The sequence below is a fragment of the Passer domesticus genome, chromosome 7 (assembly GCF_036417665.1).
Source record: "Passer domesticus isolate bPasDom1 chromosome 7, bPasDom1.hap1, whole genome shotgun sequence".
Classification (NCBI taxonomy): domain Eukaryota; kingdom Metazoa; phylum Chordata; class Aves; order Passeriformes; family Passeridae; genus Passer; species Passer domesticus.
In genome coordinates, this window is record NC_087480.1 from 15,604,346 (window position 1) to 15,625,626 (window position 21,281).

The following is a 21,281-nucleotide window of genomic DNA, read 5'->3' on the forward strand; positions in this document are numbered from 1 at the left end:
GGGCAGCCCTGAAAGTGGGGGTTGTAGACTGAGACAGGGGAAGGGACTGGAGAAGCCTTGCAGAGCTCAGAGTGCAGGCAGGGGATGCTGCTGGGTCTGGAGGTGGGGATTGCAGGTGCTGAGAGGGCAGTTTTGGAGGGTGGCTAAGCTGAGCACTAAAACTCAGTGAGAGTCTGCTCTCAAGGAAAGGAGAAGACTCTGCTCCCCAAAACATTCCTTCCTACATCTACAGAACCTGCTCCCTCCTGAACTCCAAATGTGTTCACGTGAGTCCAGGGCACTCTGTCTTGTCCCTGAGCCCCTCATGAACAGTGGTATTGCTGCTGGACCAGGGTGAGGCTCTAGGCAGGGCACACCAGCTCAGGAGGAGCTGATGCTTTCCCTGCCCTTGTTTTCAGCCTCTTGGGAAGTGGTTGCATATCTGTGAACCCCCTGTGTGGGGCAGAACCACAGACAGGCCACTCTGCAGTGCAGCATCCTGGCCCTGAGGCTTCACAAATGGCAAAGCTTTGTCTGAGTTGTGGCCACCCCCAGCGTGCAGCTCCCGGGGGCTTCCAGCAGCCTCTAGGCAGGATGGAGGGGATGCTGACCTGGGCTGTCCTGCAGGATCCTCCAGGGAGAGCTGAGACGTTTGAAATGGCAGCATGACGAGGCAGTGGAGTCTCCAAGCTTGGCCACAGGCTCTCCTGAGTCAGTGCAGGACCCACGTAACGAGGAGCTGCTGGCAGAAGCACGGATCCTCCGGCAGCACAAGAGCCGCCTGGAGACACGGATGCAGATCCTGGAGGACCACAACAAGCAGCTGGAGTCACAGCTGCACAGGCTGAGGGAGCTGCTGCTGCAGGTGTGCTCAGGGCAAGGCTGGGGCGGGCTGTGCCACAGCAGAGCTGGGACAGTGGCAGAGAAGGGGAAGCCAAGGACAGAGGGTCATGACAACCTTCTCACAAAAACTCTTCTCGCTCCAGCCTCCAGCAGAGTCAGAAGGCAATGGTTCAGCAGCCTCCTCCTTGGCTTCATCTCCACATCAGTCAGAAGGCAGCCAGGCAAAGGAGAAAGAGCACAACACCCCTGACACTGAAACTGCAGGTGAGCTTTGTGCTCGGGCTGGGCTCCCAGCCCTGCTCCCTTGCTCCCATGCTGCAGGAGGCTGCCTGCACCCTGCCATCCTGCAGGGATGCTGGCAGCCAAGTGGATGCCCAGAGAGCCTTTTCCTACCCAGCTGCCCTCCTTGCCCCTGCAGATGAGGTGGAAGCCAAAACGCAGGAAGTCAGCATGTGCCTGGAAGACATCATGGAGAAGCTGCGGAGCGCCTTCCCCAGCTCCCGAGGTACTTGAGTGAAATCCTCCTCTCTTTCCTTGCTGCTCCACCAGGTGAGGCTTGCCCCACAGAGCCCTGGCCCTGTCCCAGCTTCCCTGCAACAGCTGACGACCTGCAGTGCTTCAGCCAAGAGCTTTGCTGCTGCAGTGCTGCTGGGACGGGCGTGTGGCCTGGCAGCAGAGGAGGAGGAGGAGGAGGCTTCACACCTGCAAGGAGAGGCCATCAGAGCTGCCAAGAGCACAGACCAAACAGATCCCTGTGATGAGCTGCAAGGCAGCCTCTGCCCTGCTCAGGACCTGCACCCCACGGGGTTCCACCGTGAGGATGGACAGAGCTGCCAGCACCACCAGCTTTGAGCCCCTCCTGCCTTCATCCCTGCCCAGACCCCTCTGCAGGAGAGGTCGTGGCCCCAGAGGCCTGTGAGATGGAGGCAATGGTGCAGGCTCTCCTGGCTGCTCGTGGACAGCTCTCCCCAGCAGGGATGGAGGGCACTCCTCTCAGTGGGTTTTGGTCTTGGTCATTCTGCTCCTTCCCTCTGTGCTCAGTGCAGGGGCAGCACTTGGTCTCTTGCCCAGGCTGCCAGAGGGAGACATTGCTTGGTGCCAGCACTAACACGAGGTGGTGTGTGCCCATGCAGACTCTTGCCCACTTTCTGCCATCCCTGAGCAGGATCCTCCTGGCTCTGCAGCAGCCCCCTTCTAACCAGGTGGCTCTGGGTCCTGTTTTCCTGACCTGTCTATTTCTCTTTCAGGTATGACCTCCCTTATCTAACACCTCCTGTGAGCCAGAGGCTTTTCCTAACCAGCTACCTGGCTGCTTTCCTCCCCTCTGTCCCTGCCATGCTCCCTGTGCTGCAGCAGACCTCACACAGACTCCCTCAGAGCTGGTGGTGCAGGATGCTTGCCAGCTCCAGAAGATCTCAGGGGAACATAGGTCATGCAGGGGTGGGACTGTGGGCTCCCCAGGAGGCTGGTTTGGTCACTGGCCACAGTGTCCAAGCCTGGGTGGGGTGGTTGAAAAGAAAGAACTGAAGCCATGAAAACTGCCAGTGTCCCCTGGCACCCAGGGGCTGCTGCCTTTGCCTGTAGCCCTCGGGGGATGCAGAGCTCAGCATCCCACTCTTCATCTGTGCCCGCGAGCCTCCAGGTCTATGGGCACCAAAACACTCCTGGAGCCACACAATTTTTAAAATAACTCTTTATAACAGCGACCAGCTGCCAGCCTTATGTTTGAACTCTGCCACCCCAGGCTCTGCAGCCAGCCAGGCACACACCACCAGGAGAGAGTGTGTGAGGTTTATGGAGTAGGGATTGAGTCCATGTTAGAGCTTCAGCCCAGCTAGTAGCCTTATATTGAGAGGGTCTTTATAACAGAGCCTTATTGTTTAATTTGCATATATTTCTATATATTATATATATATATATATACTGTACTTAAATGCTCTCATGGACTCACTCTATTAAACTCTAATACCTTAAGTGTAGCTGCCCTTCACTCCCAGCCCAGCCCAGGGGAAGCAGCTCCTTCCCTGCTGCTGGTGCTGCCTTGCAGGGCTGCTGTGAGGGAGCTCACTGAGGCTGTGCCCACAGCAGCTCCTTCACCCTGCCTGCTGTCCTGGCGATCTGTGCCGTGGCAGAGCCTGCACAGAGCCAGCTCCGTGCCTGGGGAGCCCCAGCTCCTGCAGGGAGGGTTTCCCCAGCCCTGAGCCCACCCTGGTGTGGTGCAAGTGCCTGGCAGTGCGGGTGGCAGCAGGACAGGCAGGGCAGCTCCTGCTGTCCCCAGGAGCTGGGGCTGGGGCAGAGCAGGGGGGCTGCCAGGGCAGCCTGGGCTGGCTCCTGTACCCAGGGTCCCGCGGGCTGGCTGTCTTGGGCTGAGTTATGTCGAGAGAGGCAGAGTCAGGTGCTGCAGGGTGGCCCAGAGCCGGGGCTGCCATGGCCCTGCTGCTCTTGGGCCAGAGGGTGTGGGGAGAGGAGAGGCTGGAGCCCTCGGGCAGGGCAGGGCTGTGCAGCAGGGTGAGACACCCCAGTTAGTGGGGTGAGACACCCCAGTTAGAGGGGTGAGACACCCCAGTTAGTGGGGTGAGACACCCCAGTTAGCGGGGTGAGATCCCAGTCAGTGGGGTGAGATCCCAGTTAGCGGGGTGAGACACCCCAGTTAGCGGGGTGAGACACCCCAGTTAGCGGGGTGAGATCCCAGTTAGTGGGGTGAGATCCCAGTTAGCGGGGTGAGACACCCCAGTTAGCGGGGTGAGACACCCCAGTCAGCGGGGTGAGATCCCAGTTAGTGGGGTGAGATCCCAGTCAGCGGGGCTGGCAGGGACAGGGCCGGGCTGCTGCTGCTGCCTGGGGTGGGACACGGGCTGAGCTGCCCGGGACCTTGTGAGCAGGGCTCTGGGCTGGCTCTGGGCTGCTGGCAGAGGTGAGGAGCAGTGCCCACGCCAGGGACAGGCGGTGTGAGCCTTACAGCCAGGGCTGTTCAGCGTGTAGTGCTCCAGTGTGGGTGGCTGTCCTTGCTGTCCCCTGTGCCAGCCAGGTGAGTGGCAGGAGGGCAGTGTGGTGGCATTAGGGTGGCTTTGGGCATGCTGTGTCAGGCTGTGGTGAGAGGGAGCCCGGGCCAGCCTGTGAGACCCAGCTGGAGCCCTCTGCTCTCCCAGGGGCAGGGTGGGAGCAGCGTGGGGAGCAGCAGGGTGAGGCTTGGCCTGAGGGTGTGATCAGGAGTATCCAGCCCTGGGGGGCACTGGAGGAAGGAAAAGGGCAGGATTCTCTGGGAGCAGGGCTGCTGGCCCCAGTGGCAGGTGTGGGGAGCAGAGGTGGCCAGGCTGGGTGCTTGGGCTGTGTTTGGGAGCCAGGATGTGTCAGGGAGGGGAGCAGGCTGGCTAATGCTCTGGTAACCATGTACTCTGGTGCTGCTGTCCTCACTGCTTTGTGGCATCTCTGCTCTGGAAAGAGAATAAATTTGTATTTATACTGATTCCTGGACGGTGCTCTGGCCTCTTCTCTCTGTGTGTCTCTGCTGAGCCAGCCCCCGTGGCTGTGCCATGCTGCCACTGCTCCTGCACTGGGGACAGCCTGTACTGTCACCCTGGCTGCCCACAGCACTTGAGGCAGAGCAGGAGCTGTGAGCAGAGCCCCAGGATCCCCAGACACAGCCTGGCCCCCAGCCACCATCCTCATCCTCTTCCAGGTCTGTCCAGGCCATGTGGCTGCTGGGGGGTGGGACAGGGGCTCTGTGGGGACAGACCCCATTCCCCCAGGAACTTCGGCTGTGGGAAACCCTTCAGCCCCAGGAAGGAGGCAGACAGCAGTGGGGTGCTGGGTGGGCAAGGCTGTCCTCTCCCTCCTTTCTCCCTGGAGCTCCAGGAAGTTTTCAGTGCCCAGAGGTGTCTGGATGCCCCAGCCCCGAGTGCTGCCCGTGTTTGCTGTGCCCGTGTGGCACAGTAAGGGATTCAGAGAGGAATAGTTCAGGGTGAGGGATTCAGAGAGGAATAGTTCAGGGTGAGGCCAGGGACACTCGGGCTCTCTCCCCTGCCCAGACTTGGCTGACGGTGAAGCCTGCCCAGGACAGAGTTTTTGGGCTGGAGCTGCTCTCACCCTGCCTGGCAGGGCTGGCAGCGCTGGGCAAGGCCTGACACGGTGCCACTGCAGGGCAGGCTGGGGACACTCCCACAGGAGAGATTCAGGAGCTTAGGGGATGAAATGCAGCCTCCTTGACTGCAGAGGAGCAGCACAACCTGCCCCATGCGTGTGCCACGGGCTCAGGGCGAGGCAGGAGCTGTGGGATGTGCTCAGGGAAGCTGCTCACGCTCAGGAACAAATCCAGCCCACGGTGCCAGGGAAGAGCTTTTATTTCTCAGCCAGCAGAGCTCGGTGGCACCAGCTGAAAGGCGCTGGAGCCGCCGAGTCGGGCAGGGCGTGCCCGGCGGTGGCAGGGTCAGGACAGCATTGTTCCCGTGTCACTGCTGGGCCAGTCCCCGGCCCCGGGGCTCCTCTCCGGGTACAGGAGCCCTGCTGCCTTTGTCAGTGGCCTGGCAGCTGTCCCCCCGGGCAGGGATGCTGACCCTGCTCAGGGCTGGGCACTGCCCTGCTCTTTGCTGCACTGCTCCAGGGGTGCAGCACCCCCTTCTCTGGCTGTGATGGGGCACGGGGGTATTTCTGCCCCTCCAGCCAGCTCCTCGCCTTCCCCAGGGCTGAAGCTCTCTGGGGGGATGCTGCCTTCCCCAGCATTTTCTTGTCCCCTGCCTGCTCCCTGCTCCCTGCAGCTCACCTCTCCCAGAGCCTCCCCAGATGTTTTATCCTCCAGCCCTGGGGTGCCCTCGCTGGGAGGCCCCAGATGTGGGGCTCTCTTTGGCTGAGCCTGGGCCCCACTGCCTGTGCCAGCTCCCTCTGCCCTGCTGGCTCCTTGCCCCAAGCCCTGCAGTAGCCCAGCTGCCTTTGTCTCCCCTGTTGTCCTGCATTGCCCAGCTTCAGGCTGTTCCATTTTTGCTGGTAGACACTCTTTCTCTTTGTCCTTCTCCTCTTTTCCTTTCACTACTGCCTCCTCCTCCCTCTCTTTTTCTTTGTTTTCTTCTTCCTTCTCTACTTCTTCACCCTCTTTTAATTTCTCATCTTCTTTCTCTGCTCTCCTCTCCATCTTCTCTCCCCCCTCCACTTTGTCTTCCTTTTCTTTCTTGTCTACCTCCTCCTTTTCCTCCTCCAATTTTCCATCTTCTTCCTCTGCTGCCCGCTCTACCTTTACCTCTTTGCTCTCCTCTTTTTCTTCCTCTTTCTTCTCCTCTTCCCCCTCTTCTTCCTCTTTCCCCTCCTCCTTTTTCTCATCTCCCTCCTCTGTTCCCAGGCTCTCTGGCTTTGCCCCACAGGTGCCCAAGTTTTCCTCTTTCCCCACTGCTGTGTGATCCCTCCTTTCCACCTCTTCTCCCACAGGCTCTCCCCGGGCTTCTTCTCCTCCTGGTGCTGCCCCTTCACCCCCAGCCCTGGGGGTCCCTTGTTCTGCCTGGGGAGCCCTGGGCTGTGCTGTGGCTCCGGTCTCAGCCCCCTGCTCCCCCTGCCCGGGGCTCTCCCGGACCCCAGCCACCCGCTGAGGTGCCCCATCACCCACCTCCCTGCTCTCACGGCCCTTCACACCCTGGGATGACTGGAAGAGGCCCTGGTAGCGCTTCCGATCCTCCACGTGCTTCTTCCTCATCCTCTCCCCCAGCTGCTTCAGCTCCTTCTTCACCGCGGCCGCCATGGAGGGGTCGAGGTGAGCCACGCGCTGGAAGTCCTCCCGTGCCTCCCTCTCGTTCCAGACAGCAGCGTGGGCCTTTGCCCGCTTGAAATAGGCCTTGGCATTGTCTGCCAGGAGAGAAGAGCCCTCAGAGGGCGTCCTGCAGCTCAGAGCCACCAGCCACGGGAGCTGGAGACCTGGGGACCAGGGGACATCAAGCACACGTGGAGTGTGGGGTGGACAAACCTGCAGGGAGGGCAGGGACACCTGGGCTGTGCAGTGCCAATGTGGGCAGCAGGGCACAGGGAGTGCAGGGATCATTGTGGGAAGGGGAAGGATGGTGGTGGGTGGGGGCAAACTGGGACACAGGGATCCAGATGACACAGGCACTATCACAGGCAGAGGGACACAGGATGAGCATTGTCAGGGTGGGGGATTCAGAGGATGGAGTCCCTGGGAGCCATGGGCACAGCAGGGGTAGGATGCAGGGCACAGGTACCATTGTGCTTCTGGAGAAGCTCCGTGGTGTGCTCCAGCACTTCGTAGTACTCGCCGAGCTCCAGCTGGCACTGGCAGTAGTTGAGCACCAGCGGCGTGACCAGGCTCTCCAGCTTCAGCCAGCCATCCTCCCACGGCTTCTCCTGCCCCCCGAGCAACCAGGGCAGCTCACGGCTGTGTCCATCCCCTCCCAGGCACCGAGGCACATGGGGAAGGGCTTTGAGGTGCGGCCCAGGCAGGGCTGGGGAGGTGTGGGTGCTGCTCACCTTGGCCTGGAGGTTCCTGAGGCAGATGACAGCCTCCTGGTACTTGGCGGCCGCCTGCGCGAACTCCCTGCGCAGCACCAGCCGGTTGCCCTCGCTGTGCAGCACGGGCACTGCTGCCAGCTTCTCCTCCTTGCTCATGGCCCAGGTGTCACGTTTGTACGCTGAGGGGTCCTCCACCTGCCCAAGCAGGAGGGGCTGAGTGGCTGTCCCGCTGTTCCCGCTCCGGCAGCCATCCCCAGCACGCCCTTACCCGGAACAGCTCCATGATGAAGATGAGGGGCTGTGGCGTCCGCTGCAGCTCGTCCAGGTCCTCGTAGCCCGTGCTGTGGTAGTCAAACATGTTGCCCATGCCACAGCGGTGCTTCTGCCCTTCCAGGGGGTCCCGGCCCTCCGCGATCCTCCGCATGCCCCTGGACACCAGGGCGTACATGCCTGTGTGCTGCAAGGAGGGAGCACCCTGCTCAGCCCTGGGGGGCTGCACCCCCTTGTCAGGGCAGCCCCCCCAGTGCTGAGGCCAAGTGACAGGCTGTGTTTGCACCAGACAAGGCCAGAGCATCTCTGGGATGCGTGGCTGTGTGTCCTGGCTGTGCAGGAAGGAGGGAAGTGGGCATCTCTGGGCCCCTCACTCACAATGGCGTCGCACCAGAACTCTGCCACCTCCCCAATCCTCATGGAGCTGAGCAGCGTCTCCCAGATCTCCAGCTTGAACATCTTGCCCACGATGATCTCCATGGGCATGCCGGCTTCCCGGCTGTCATCGATCACCATCCGCTCAAAGTCATCCTTCAGCGTCTGGAAGTGGAAGGTGAACTGGCCCAGAGAGGGCCCAGGGGTGAGACCGCCCTTGGCAGCCACCACGACCTCAGCTGTGGGGTCAAGCCTGCTCCCAGCACTGTGCTGCTCTGACTGGCAGCTCTCCCTCCACAGCAGATTGTGCCTCTTGCCTGCTTGAGACAGCAAGCAGATGGTGGAATGTCCTAACATCCATCCATGCTGTAGCTCCTTTCTCCCTTTGGATCCCCTTTATGGCCCCGTGCAGAGAGAGCTCTCACAGTGTGCTCCAGGGCCTGGTGGAACCCACAGTCATCAGAGGCTGGGGAATCTCCCAGGAATAACCCATTGGCACATGGCAGGAAAGACAGATTTCAGCAACCCACCGAGGCTGCTGAGCTCTGAGGGTGCCAGGGGGAGGGGGTGTCCCAGGCCCACTGCAAGGTGAGGCCGTGGGCACTGCCAGATGTCACTGTGAGAAATGTGGCTGCCTGTGCCCAAACCAGCCCCTCCTACACCCCTGGGAGGGCTCTCACTCTTCCCAGAACTGGAGCTGGGCTCGTGAACCATAATGGGCAGGGATGTCAGACCCACTCCCTCTCCCAGGGCTCTGGAGGAACAACCCAGACCATTTACCTTGCTCCCATCCTGCAACTTCGGCAGTTCCCCTTGGCCTCCATGCAGAATCTTCTTTCTGACCCCTTCCACATTCAGCAGGTAGGTTTCTTCCATGGCCGCTCACAGGTCACACGCACCCCAGCACACTCTGGCCCTTCTGGAGCTCCACGTCTTCCTTAGGTGTCTCTTTCTGGATTATCTGGACATACACATCTTCCAGGGCTCCTGCTGCCCTTTTCCTTTCTGTGCTGGGGCAGAGCCTTCTTCCCTGCCCTTGGGTTGTGAGGGGTGTCCCTTCCTAGCACACACTTGCTGAAGCCCCCGGTGTCCTCTGTTGCTTTCTGTAACCGCCCTTCTAATCCTCTTCCCACCCTGTCAGGTTAATCTGGGATTTGCCTGCATAGTCTGTGAGGAATTACAGGAACTCCCTGATCAGGAGGGCCTCCTTCCTCCCACAGAGTGCCAGCACTTTTGACCCAGCTCCACGAAGAGCACTTTGGGGAAGGAGCCCAGCAGGGCCCCACCAAAGGTGCCCAGGCATGGCTCCCTGCCAGGGGCTGTGTGGGTGGGAGACCACAAAGGAGCAGACCAGGGCTGAAAGGGAAACTTTATTGAGTTTGGTTTGCAGACAAACACTCCTCAAACACAAGAACAAACTCTTACCAGGCCACAGCCCACCAAACCCAAGATTCAGTAAGATGCAGAAACCAGCACCATGCTGTCCTGGCCAGTGCTGACTCTTGACAAGTAAATCTGTTGTTTTGGCTGCTCTCACAGGCATAGTCCAATTCTTTAGCTCCAGCAGCCAAACCCAGCACAGTGGATGTGAAATCTGGACAGGGACCCTGTAGCACTGCCCAGCAGCACGTGGCAGCAGCAGTGTGTGACTAAAACAAGGACTTCAGTGTGGCAGGTGACCACCACTCCCAGCTCTGCTCACAGACCCAGGCCCACTGCTCACTTCTCCATGAGGGACTCCAGCTGCTCCTGCAGGGATGCCATCTGGGAAGAGAGAGAGATGTTACAGTAAGGCACCTCTGGGACCCCAGGCAGCCCCAGTAGTTTTGTTCTTGCACATCTTCTACCCACACCAGTGGCTGCTCTCCCTGGGTGTTGCCTGGAGCTGTGCTTGGGCTCCTCTGGGACAGGACTGGCACTGCCCACAGGGATCTGAGAGGGAGAACCTCCTGCCTTGGTACCAGGCTGGAACAGAGCTGCCCAGGCAGGAAATCTGCCACAACCCTCCAGCCACTGCCTTCCTTCTACAGGGGTGCTAACAGGTTTGTGTGCTGTGTTTTACCCCAGGAAGCAATCCTGAGAGCTCTGGACTGCTGACTGGGCATGGTTTGGCTCCTCCAGAAGGTGGGCTGCAGTCAACCCTACTCCTTGTATCTCCTTCTGCCTTGGGAAGCTCCATGCAACTACAGATACAACCCCACCTGAGGTACAGATACAACCCCACCTGGAGTTCAGAGCAGCTGCTGTGCTAGAAGACTCAGGGAACTCTGCCAGACCAAGCCTAGAGCAGTGTTGTGCCCCAGTACCTCCCACTCCACTGGGGGAGTTTCCTCACCTGCTGCTTCTCTCTCTCTTCTTGCTGCTTGAACTCATCCAGCACGGCCTGGAGACGGGTCTGCAGACACAAACATGGAGACCACAGCTACCAGTGTGCTCTCAGCAGAATGGTGCTGCTACCACACGTCACATGGTGCAGTGACAACCACCCCCCAGTCTCCTCCAGTTTCACAGATTACTTTGCCTCCACAGGGAAACGCTGGAGTGTGTACGGCCACAGCACAACTATTTTTAACCCAGCAGGCAAAGGCTCCTGGCTTCTCCAAATCAGCCTGCTGGATCTAATGGCAAGCCAGTGTTAAGCAGGTTTGAAGAGACCCCAGGACAGCTCTCACCTTGAGGGCAAGGTTCTCCACTTTCATGATGAGATCTTCCTGGCGCTTCCTCCTGTCTTGAGTCTCTTGGAGTTTGCTTTTCAGGTTGTCAATCTGTTTCTGGATGCCCATGGCTGGAAGGGAGAGCGAGCTCAGGCCCAGAGCAGCAGCAGAGCTGGGAAGCACAGCCTGCCCAGCATCCCAACAATTCTGCCATGCTCTGCTGGCCACTCACCAATCTGGTTGGACCCCTCATTCTCCTGCTGCTGCCCATCAGACTCGTTCAGCTTGTCCTGCAGTTGTCTCTCCAAGTCTTCCTCAGTGTCCATGATGTTCAGGTCTTCATCATCATGATGATCCCTCTCATCTTCATCCTCGCTGCTGCTGCTGATGTCATTAAATATCTCCCGCAGCTCATCGTGTTCTAGTTGGGGGCAAAAGAGTTAAAACACAGCTGATGACCTGCCAGTGCCCTTTGCCTGCCAGGGACCAGACCTAGAAATAAAACAGCCCTCCCCACTGCACCTGAGGAGCCATGGCCTTGCTTATGCCCCGATATCCCTGGGGAGGAGATGTCCAGGCTGGTGAGTGACCCATGGTTGTCCACTTCTTTTGTTTCATCTTCAGCAATGACTTCCCAGCCTGATAGCAGGAACAGGTGAGTCAAGGGAAAAAGAGGAACTTGGAAGATGCAGTTGTGATGGAAGAGGCTAAAAATGGCAGATCACTGCCACTCCAACCAGTGTGGCCTTGTACCTATAGATCCCCAGGATGAAACATCCCAGACCTCTTTTCTAATGACTTCTCCTCCACTATTTCAGTTCCTTCTCACTACAACAGCACAGTCCACAAGAAAGGTCACCCTGAGGAAACATTTAACTTTGAGCAAGGCAAAGATGAAGCTCCAAAACTTTGGTGCCTCTTGTGTGTTTATGTCCCAGTGCCCCACACCCATGCACAGCTCAGCTTGCTCCTCCCAGAACCCCCAGGTCACACACATGCCCTTGTCCTCCTCCTGAGCTTTTTTCCTCACCGGAAGGATACGGACACTGACAGCCTCAGCATCAGTGCTCAGGAGACGTTTCACCTCTTTTTCCACATCAGGAGACTCGATATACTGGGCCAGAGAGGGGAAAGAGAACAGACACACTGTTAAATGCCTTGTGCATGCTGCTGGTGCTGGCCAACTACAGGGATCCACCTCTGGATAGAGCACTGTTTCAAGGCTTTCTTATCTTCTGATTTCTGCACAGAATTTCCTCAGATTTAACTGTGAAGTAATTTATGCACCCCCCACAAAAACAATCCCTCTTTTTTGTACCTTGGTAGGTTGAGTGCTCTCACTTTTCTGTTTATACTACGTATTTCATAAGACTTTCTGTGTCTATGCAGAAAGCCCTTGAGGTGTTGACGGTCAACTCAACTGAACTCAACTGAACTCAAATCCTTCCCATCCCACTTAAAAAAAGACTTCATTTTTCACTTTTAAATTAGTCAGGAATTTTACTGCAGTGATATCAAATCTCTCCTGTGGGCTACAAGAATGTCTCAAGTAATTTGCTTCCCAAATGTCATGCAAAATCACACTCAACCCTGTTCTCAGAAACTGCAAAGGAGAGAAGAACAAGTCTTCCCAGCCTCAGGGTGCTGCATCTCCCCAACACCTTGCCTGGCTTGTGCATATGCACAGAGACAGTCTCTGAGCTCCATCTGTTGTCACTCCCCCAGCTGAAGTGACAGTGGTACTATTTGGGGAAGGGAATGGGCCATGCATAAAGAGAAGATTTAAGCTGGGAAAGCAGGAATGAGTGAAGCCTCATTTCCATGTGAGTCTTTCTTCCTTTTTTCTCTATGAGCAGGAAGAGATGTGGTTTGGCAAGGCAGCCACAGGAATGAGGTCCAGCAGTACCCTGAACCCAAGACTTTCCCCTAAGGAGCATCTTGGAAAATACAGAGGAAGCACCCAAAGAAGTGTTTAAAACTACTATCCTACCCTCATCTTCATCTCAGGCAAGGAAAAGTGAACAAATGTTATAAAACACATGACTTTTGGACCAATCACAGTTACAGCTCTAATGTCTCTGCTCTCCTAACCCTTGGGTATTTCATCTGCATCTGGGTGAGAAGCAACTCACCTTCTTCTTAGCTGTCTTCCGGAATCGCCGCTTCCGGACATTTTTCAGGGGAAGAGTGACTGTGACAGAGGAAACAGATTTCATGTGTCAGGCAGATGGCCCAGTGAGAGAAGCACATGTCAGAAGGGAGAAGATCCCTTCTGCAACAGAGAGAGCTGTGGAAAGAAGCAGCAGCACTGCCAGTACCTGGCTCAGATGTGGGGTGCTGGGGTGGAGGGGTGTGCACAGCCTCTACTCACTGCCATGGTTCCATATGAATTTCTTCTCTCTGTCCTTGTCCTTCTTCTTGTTTGCCTTGGGGTCAGTGGTCACTGTTTGCTCTTCCAAAGGCGGGTACAGATCACCATCCACGGTGCAAACAAGCATCTGGAATCCCCACAAGAACACAGGGATGTGAAGGAACAGTGACTGCCCACTGCACGTTGTCAGCCAAGGGGATTCAGGGGCACAGGGTGTGGGAAACACAGCTGCACCCCAGCTCAGCTGGACACAGCAGCAGCTAAGCTGTCACAAGGACAATCACATTTCACGCTTCAGGAATGAAGTTTCTAAAAACCAAGTGGAATGGGGAATTTTAAACTGCTAATACTGTGAGATACAGGAATTGGGTATGTTATAATGGGTGTCCAACTGCCAAAGTGTACAGGGGTTTTCCTGGGGAGGGGAGCAGTGAATTAAGCAAGAAGGACAGCTCATACCTGGCAAATATCCGCTGTCTTGTAGAAGGTTTTCTTGTCAATGGTTTTTAAGCTCTCGATGATGCAGGGCAGATCCACCAGCTTGGCTGCCAGTGGCACTCTGTCCACACGGACAATCCCATGGCGCCCGTCCGCTGCGGAGAACCAGGGGCAGGTCAGGGCTGTGCCTCAGCAGCCACCCCGGGAAATACAGCCCAGGGCAGCAGGAACTTCACAGGACAACACGTGCAGGTGGCACAGCTTCAGCTGTGGACAGGGCTGGAGCGGATGCCCTGGTGCTGCTCACTCACCGTGCAGCTCAATGGTGAGCCTGTCCTTCAGGTTGACATTCCCAGACTGGACTGCTCGCCGCACAGTCGAGGCATATTCCTGAGAAGGGAATTCTTCAGGAGCTGGTGTGCCTCCTCCAAGAGTTACCAAAGGCTTCTGCCCAAGCTACCCAGCTTTAAACACTGCCATCCACATGCTGGACACCAACCACAGGACCCATGGTGAACAGCAGCCTCCTCCCAACACCACGTTAATGTGGCTCTGCTATTCCCAGTGCTCTCCATGCCCCTGGCACAACACAGCTGTGACAGTGGTGTGAGGTCCCTGACAGAGACACCTGCCAGAGCTCCATAGCACTGTGAGCAGTTAGAGCTCCTCACAGAATCCCAGAATAACTGGGGGTGGAAAAAGAGATTATCCAGTCCAACCCCCCTGCCAAGGCAGGGTCACCTGGAGAAAGTGATACACTGACACATCCGGGTGGGTTTGGGATGTGTCCAGACAGGGAGATTCCACAGCCTCCCTGGCCACCGTTTCAATGCTCTGCTACTCTCAATGGTTTCTCATGGTGAGGTGGAACTTGTGCTTTAGCTTATCATCCAGTCACTGGACACAAAAAGAGCCTCAGCTTTACACACATAACAAACAGCAGCAAGGGGATGTACAGCCACTGCAACTAAAGAGCCAGCACTGGTTAAACCCTCACAGAAAGGTCCTCCCAAACCCTCTAGGCTGTCTCTGAGCCTCCTGCTCTGAGCGGCAAGAGCAGCTCCCTAGGGAATGCCGTGGAAAATCCGTTCAAAAGGGTGGGAAGGGCTACCCAGGCCCCAAAGCACCCAGCCTGTTCCCCACCCCAGAGCCGCAGCTTCCCCGGCCTTGCTCCCGCCTCCGGCAGCCGGTGCTGGCCGGGCCGAGCCCGGTGTGCCGCGAGGGCCGGCCCGGAGCGAGCTCTTACCGGGGGCAGCCGCAGCACGAACTGGCTCTCGAGCTCGTGCGGAGCATCGTCCTTGCCCTTGCTCATGCCGCCGCCTCCTCCAGCGCCGCCACAAACACGCCGTCACCTCGCCCGGGGAAGGCTGCTGCCCGGCGGCCCGAGCCCAGGCCGGCTCCCGGAGCCGCTCCCGGAGCCCCCTCAGCCGCGCTCCCGGACCCCCTCAGCCGCGCTCCCGGCCCGGCCGGTGCCGCCCCGCGGAAGCCGGGCCCGGCGCGCCGCCCCTTCCGCTCCCTGCCCGCTCCCTGCCCCGCTCCGCCGGGGGTGCCGCCGGCCATGGGGGCCGGGTTCGGCGCGGGGCTGGCGCTCGCCCTGGCCTCCAGCGCCTTCATCGGTGGCAGCTTCGTCCTGAAGAAGAAGGGGCTGCTCCGGCTGTGCGGCCGCGCCCGGGCAGGTACGGCCGCTGCCGGGCGCTGCTCCCGCTGGATCCCCCGAGGGTTGTGAACAGAATGTTTGGTTTCATCTGAGGTTTCTCGTTTGTTTCCTCCGCACCCAGGGCAAGGAGGGCACGCGTACCTGCGAGAGTGGCTTTGGTGGGCAGGGCTGCTGTGCAGTAAGTACCGCGCTCGGACTGTGTCTCCACGCTTACCGTGGGGTCACGGAGTGGTTTGGGATGGTGGACACCTTCAAGATCATCTCGTTCCATCCCATCCCGTAGGAACACCCACCATCCCAGGCTGCTCCGAGCCCCAGTGTCCAACCTGGCCTTGAGCACTTCCCGGGATGGGGCAGCCACAGCTTCTCTGACAGACACATCCGGGTGGGTTTGGGATGTCTCCAGACAGGGAGATTCCACAGCCTCCCTTTCCACGGTTTCAGTGCTCTGCCATTCTCAATGGAAAGTTGTTCCTCATGGTGAGGTGGAACTTGTGTTTTAGTCTATCATCCAGTCACTTTACACAAAAAGAGCCTCAGCTTTACGCACATAACAAACAGCAGCAAGGGGATGTACAGCCACTGCAACTTAAGAGCCAGCACTGGTTAAACCCTTACAGAAAGTCCTACCGAACCCTCTAGGCTGTCTCTGAGCCTCCTGCTCTGAGCAGCACGAGCAGCTCCCTAGGGAAGGAGCCAGGGACCCTGTGCCAGGGCTTCACCACCCTCACAGGGAACAATTCCTGGCATCTTATCTAAACCTACTCTCACTCAGTTTCAGCCCATTCCCCCTTGTCCTGTCACTACATGCCCTTGTAAAAAGTATCTCTCTCTTTCTTGTAGGTTCCCTTTGCATACTGGCAGGCCACAATTAGGTCACTCCAGAGCCTTCCCTTTTAAGAGTGGTTGTGGTTGTTTCCAGTCACTTTCATGTTTTATTAGTACCATTTTTGTTCGATTGCTTGAGTTTTATCCAGGTTTCTGATGATGATGTTGGTCTCGTTGTAATTAAACTATTCTAAAGTCTCGTGCATTACCAAGTTTCTCTGCTAAGCAGGAGCTGAGGAGCTGGTTTGGCTGGTTTGGGTTAAGTGCTTCTGAAGTGGCCTGCCCTGAGGATGTAGTGATAATGGCACATCCAGCACCACGTACAGCAATTTCAGCAGCTTTACTTTACACTTTCCAATGTTAAGAACCAACTGTAACTGATTTACCCTTTAAAAAGCTGTAAAAGCTGTTCCAGGAAAAGGAGAGGTGCCTTTCAGCTTTGTGGACATTATGGAAATACTTTGGTGTGGTTGCTGCTCACTGTAGAGGCACATGTGACTAAGGATCACTGTGCATAACACTGAGCCTTCTCTTCCCAAGAGAACCTGTGTGGGCCTTCTGCTTGTTCCTGCTGGTGCTGTTCTTCCCTGCTTGCTCAACATACCTCAGAGAAACAGCATGCTCAGGAGGAAGCTGAGGCTTTTCTGACTACACTCAAACTTGTATTGTGGTGAGTTGCTGCCACTTTGATGCTCACAGGAGTTTCTTTTGCAGTGGGAGTTGGAGAAGCTGCAAACTTTGCTGCCTATGCCTTTGCCCCTGCAACACTGGTAACTCCACTGGGTGCTCTGAGTGTCCTTGTTAGGTAAGCAGCCCCAGAAACAGCCTCACTTCACCTACCTTAGTGATGAAAGCAGTTGCTCTGCTCTCTTCCTTCAGGTATCCATTTCTTGTCCTAAATGGTTTTGGATTTTTTTTTCTTTTTCAGCGCAGTTCTGTCTTCCATCTTCCTGAATGAGCAGCTGAATGTTCATGGGAAGATTGGCTGCATCCTGAGTATGCTGGGCTCCACTGTCATGGTGATCCATGCTCCACAGGAAGAAGAGGTTTCCAGCCTGGAGTCAATGGCAGAGAAGCTGAAAGATCCAGGTACTAAAATAAAAGGATTTCTGTTGACTTCAGGCTAATGACAGTAGGAGGTGGGACACAACTTGGATAGATTGGAAAAGACTGAACTGAATGGCAATTGAGCTGTTTCTTGTTCTGCACACCCCACTGGAATCATTACTGGTTACCAGGTGGGCTGGTTTTTTACTGTCTGTGAGGTATAGATGCAAAAAAGTGAGGAGCAGGGAAATGAGGTGCAGCTGTCAGCAGAAGGGATTGGCCTGTGGCAGTGCCAGGAATTGCAGAGGGAATTCCTGTACATAAGGGTGGTAGTGGTGTGGCTGAGAGGAGACAGAGGAGGAAATTCAGTCAGAAGAATTCAACGCAAAAGAATTCAAGGAGTTGTGTCCAAGATCAGGTAGTCTTGGTATTTATGTTAGAGGATGAATCAAGTCACAAGGATATGATGTAGGCAATAGCACAAATGGCAGAATAAGTCAAAAGAGATGGAGGAAAGCAGCATAAGGAGAGGATCAAAGCAGACTACACCAGCCAGGTACAACAGGTAGATGTTGCTGCTCATTAGGAGGAGCACTGGCAGGGCATTCCTGTGATGTGGCACTTTCCTTTTTATCCCACCAGTCTGCAGCGTTCAGCCACAGCTTCCCAAGCCTTCTGTCACCTTCTTGGCCTGCTGCTGGACTGGTCAAAAGCCCCCCAGCTCTGGTAGTGCTGTGGAGCCTGGCTGTGCCCCTGCCACTCCCAGCAGAGTGTATCCCCAACAACCTGACTTGTGATCACACTGTAATGAGCTGCTGTTGTCTCTGCAGCTTTGCTCAGGCTTGCCAACCCTGTTCCCTTCAGATGGAGGCCAGAAAGGCTGATGGGGCACTTACCTGCCTGTCCTCCATTTCTACTTGCTGTTCGGTCATATCTGTCACTGGTGCTGCTGTGTTCTGATGGAGTTCTTGAATTCTTCTTTCCCCAAGGATTCATTGTGTTTGCTGTGTGCGTCCTGGTGAGCTCCCTTCTGCTCATCTTTGTGGCTGGACCCCGTTATGGGCAGAGCAACGTCCTGGTTTATGTTTTGGTCTGCTCTGCCATTGGCTCGCTGTCCGTATCCTGTGTCAAAGGCCTGGGGATTGCCCTGAAAGAACTGTTCTCTGGGAAGCCAGTGCTGAAGGAACCCCTGGGCTGGGTGCTCCTGGTGTGCCTGGTGATCTGCATCAGCATCCAGATCAACTACCTGAACAAAGCCCTGGACATTTTCAACACCTCTGTGGTCACACCCATTTACTACGTGCTGTTCACCACGGCCGTCATGACGTGCTCTGCCATCCTCTTCAAGGAGTGGCAGCACATGGTGCTGGACAACATCGTCGGCTCCATCAGCGGCTTCCTCACCATCGTGTCCGGCATCTTCCTCCTGCACGCCTTCAGGGACATGCCCTTCACCCCCAGCCTGCTGCCCCTCTCCCTGCAGCCAGCCAGGGCAGAGCCACGCCCGCCCTGGAGCAGTGCAGACAGACATCACTCCTGCCAGCACCAGCCGCTGCTGCCCGCAGAGGACAAGGGCTCTCAGAGTGCAGAGGAGGAGGAGGAGGAGAAGTGAAAGCAGGTGAGGAAGCATCTGATCTGCTGGCTTCCTGCCCCCACTGCTGAGGCTGAATGTGCTGCTGCAGGAGCTGTGTTAGCCTCTGCCTGCCCCAGGCACCACCACGCTGACAGGAGGCTGGCAGAGCAGCAGGGAAGGAGCCTGGGAACTGCCCAGTTCCTGGTGTCCTGTGCCTCTTCACTCTTCTTTTATGTGAGGAATTAATCTGCCCTCATCAGGGCAGAGAGAGGCCTGCAGCACTAACGCAGTGCTAACCCTGACTCCGTGGCAGATCACACATCTGGGGAGGCTCACACTGTTTTTTAAAACCCAGAATTAACAGTTACAGAATGATCTAACATGGTGCTAAGGTTGCACAGAGAGAAGATGGATGTCTGGCTTTAAAGGTGACATTCAAAGAGTATTAATGCAAAAATTCCTCTGTCAAGTACTTGATTTTGCTCACTCTGCTAGAATTTATTTACAGATTCACATCCAAAAACAGAATACAGCCCAAACTGGGAAACTTCAGTGGTGCTGCCACATGCTGCTGTGGCTCTTACAGAGGGACCAACCTCTTTGTGCAATGTCTGCAATGCAGGTTGATGAAGCTTCCTGTGTTCTATTAAAGACTGATCTGTTCAGTTATCCAGTGGTGAGTGATACATTTATACCAAGAGCTGGGTGAACACTGGAAGGCATGGAGGATCGCAGGGGTAGGTAGAACTCTGAGTGCTCCAGAGAAACTCAGGTTAGGACAGGAGAGGAAACCACCTACTCTGGGAACCTAGTCCTTAGCTACTGAGGTAAGTTTCTGACAGGTAACTGGACAGCTGTGTCCTCACTGACATGGGTTTACATCTGCATAGCTGCTGAACACACCCTGAGGTTGTTCCCAGGAAGGCTGCTGGCTCCAAGCCACCCACGTTAGGAGCTCCCACGCTCTGTCCAGCAGCCCCTGCAGTGGGTTGTGTGCAGCACTGCTTCACCAGGCTCCTGTGTAGAGCTCCAGACCACTGCCAGGGTCACTCCAGGCTTCCCAGAGCCCTGCAGCATATGAGCACTGCTGAAATGCTGCTGCCTTCCCAGAGAGCTGATCAGTACTTGGTTGTTTTTCCAGTTTGAAGCTCCTCTTGGTGTCCTGGGGGCAGAGGTCCAGAAGACACACCCACAGGCCTCGGGCCAGTGACCTCCACAGGTGAAGGTGCACGAGGTTATAAAGCAGCTAGTTAGTTATTCCCTGCAGTTAGTCTCTTTAAAGAAACTACTCTCCAGGACAGCAGGAGCTGTTAACGTTTTGGGGAAGAAGAGGAAAGGGCACAGCCTCTCCCAGAAACAAGTCTGATTCAGGAGAACAGATTAATTGAGCAACAAATCAGAATTCAGAAAAGGCCTTCTAGCCAGAAGACAGTTATGTCTCCTTCCTACTAATTTTGCCATAAATAGGATAACTGGGAAGGAGGGGGAGTGACAAGAAGGCCAGATTTTCCATTCTTAGTAGTCATCTTTCTGAAAAAAGGAGAATCTCATATTAAAAATTGACCCAGTTAATATTTATTACATTTACCCAGGGAAAGCAGTTAATGGAGCAAGTCAGCATCGACAGAGTTGTGCTGCAGTGTGAAAATTGGTCACTTGGCCGTATGAACGATCTACCTATGGAAGCCTGGAAGTATTTTCCAGCAGTGGCACTGCCTGGGATGGTCACTGTTCCCAACATGCTCTTCTTGCTCAGCGTGCCTGTCCCAGCCTGCAGAGCGATGGGTGAGGATGTGCCCAGGAGGGCTGCTTTGTGCAGCACTGTTTAAGGCAGGCTGGCCTCACCCAGAGCTGGGAGCATCCAGTGAAACGAGCATCAGCACCCCCCTGCCCAGCCGAGGGTTCCAAACGCTCCCTGCGTGGCACCGGCTCCCGGCACAAAGGCGGCCGCCCGGAGCAGCACAGCACCCCACCGCGGAGCGTCCTCGTGTCTGGTGCGGGCTCTCATCTGGCTGCGACTTCCCCGAGACTGGCATTTAATCAAATCCTACCCCCGGGCTGATCCTGGCTCCCTGGGGCAGCGGAGTGACCAGGGGTGGGCATGGGCGAGGGCCGGGCCCGCGGGGCTGGGTCCGGCTCAGTCGGACAGGCTCTCCGAGAAGGCCGACTTGGACTTCTGCGTCTGCTCCAGCCGGTTCAGGATGAACTGGCTGGTGTCGATGAAGCGCTCCACGCAGTTCACGAAGCACGTCTCAGCCCGGCTGTCCAGCTTGGGGCCCGGCTTGTCCATGCACTTCTCCTGCACACAGCGGGGTCCCGTTGGTACCGCAGCCCGATCCCCCCACCGGGGCCGCGCCTCCAGGCCTCTCCCGCCACCTCGGGGTCCCGGTGCCCCCGGGACCCCTGGGGCGCAGCCGAGCGCTGCCCACGCCTGGCTCCCGGAGAGCCGCCCGCTCCCGCCCCGTGCTCACCGGAGCTGGGGCTGCTCCCACGGCGGCTCCATTTTGTCCCCATCAGCCTCCTCCCCCCGGGGACAAAGGTCTGCGCGGCCTCCCAGCCCGCCTTGCCCCACCATCGCCACCGGGTCACCGGAGCCGGCGGCCCTGCCCGCCGCCCGTACCCAGCACAGCTCGGTCATCTGGTGCACCAGCTGCTGGAAGCGCTGCTTCTGCGTCTCCACCTCGATGAAGCGCTGGAGCTGGGGGTCGGCCCCGCCCAGCCCGGCGGCGGACGGCGGGTCCATGGCGCTGCCGCTGTGCCCCGCTCCCCGCCGGCGCCGCCGCGCCGCGACCTTCACGTGCC

The 21,281-nt window shown here is 56.9% G+C and overlaps 5 protein-coding genes across 6 annotated transcripts in view; 2 read left to right on the forward strand and 3 right to left on the reverse strand.

The window, feature by feature from the left end:
* DRP2 (dystrophin related protein 2) overlaps positions 1–4,288 on the forward strand; it is a 29,224-nt gene extending 24,936 nt beyond the window's left edge. Inside the window, exons 21-24 of the mRNA XM_064427084.1 lie at positions 607–844; positions 966–1,086; positions 1,241–1,327; positions 2,070–4,288. Coding sequence (XP_064283154.1) covers positions 607–844; positions 966–1,086; positions 1,241–1,327; positions 2,070–2,089 — 466 coding nt within the window. The 3' untranslated portion in view covers positions 2,090–4,288. The remainder of the gene's footprint in view (positions 1–606; positions 845–965; positions 1,087–1,240; positions 1,328–2,069) is intronic.
* An 880-nt stretch (positions 4,289–5,168) lies between these two features.
* Positions 5,169–9,155, reverse strand: LOC135304553 (aryl-hydrocarbon-interacting protein-like 1). 2 transcript variants are annotated; one of them, XM_064427087.1, is made up of 6 exons: positions 8,692–9,155; positions 7,915–8,094; positions 7,535–7,723; positions 7,285–7,461; positions 7,020–7,161; positions 5,169–6,648 (listed from the first exon to the last, which is right to left on the reverse strand). In XM_064427087.1, the coding sequence occupies exons 1-6, from the start codon at positions 8,785–8,787 to the stop codon at positions 5,381–5,383; spliced, it is 2,052 nt and encodes a 683-aa protein (XP_064283157.1). In that variant the 5' UTR covers positions 8,788–9,155; the 3' UTR covers positions 5,169–5,380. The 2 variants fall into 2 exon arrangements, with proteins under 2 accessions (XP_064283157.1, XP_064283155.1); XM_064427085.1 differs by lacking the exon at positions 8,692–9,155 and having other exon boundaries at positions 7,915–8,398.
* A 113-nt stretch (positions 9,156–9,268) lies between these two features.
* TAF7L (TATA-box binding protein associated factor 7 like) lies at positions 9,269–14,759 on the reverse strand. The gene is made up of 11 exons (XM_064427093.1): positions 14,621–14,759; positions 13,686–13,764; positions 13,396–13,529; positions 12,937–13,063; positions 12,698–12,756; positions 11,607–11,679; positions 11,088–11,204; positions 10,798–10,986; positions 10,584–10,696; positions 10,247–10,306; positions 9,269–9,675 (listed from the first exon to the last, which is right to left on the reverse strand). Exons 1-11 carry the CDS (start codon positions 14,684–14,686, stop codon positions 9,631–9,633), a joined length of 1,062 nt encoding a protein of 353 aa, XP_064283163.1. The 5' UTR covers positions 14,687–14,759; the 3' UTR covers positions 9,269–9,630.
* Positions 14,760–14,763: 4 nt separating this feature from the next.
* LOC135304558 (magnesium transporter NIPA2-like) lies at positions 14,764–19,148 on the forward strand. Its single transcript, XM_064427095.1, has 5 exons — positions 14,764–15,050; positions 15,153–15,209; positions 16,574–16,664; positions 16,788–16,948; positions 17,896–19,148. Exons 1-5 carry the CDS (start codon positions 14,933–14,935, stop codon positions 18,516–18,518), a joined length of 1,050 nt encoding a protein of 349 aa, XP_064283165.1. The 5' UTR covers positions 14,764–14,932; the 3' UTR covers positions 18,519–19,148.
* An 883-nt stretch (positions 19,149–20,031) lies between these two features.
* On the reverse strand, positions 20,032–21,233 carry TIMM8A (translocase of inner mitochondrial membrane 8A). The gene is made up of 2 exons (XM_064427094.1): positions 21,100–21,233; positions 20,032–20,778 (listed from the first exon to the last, which is right to left on the reverse strand). Exons 1-2 carry the CDS (start codon positions 21,220–21,222, stop codon positions 20,617–20,619), a joined length of 285 nt encoding a protein of 94 aa, XP_064283164.1. The 5' UTR covers positions 21,223–21,233; the 3' UTR covers positions 20,032–20,616.
* Positions 21,234–21,281: the final 48 nt, after the last annotated feature.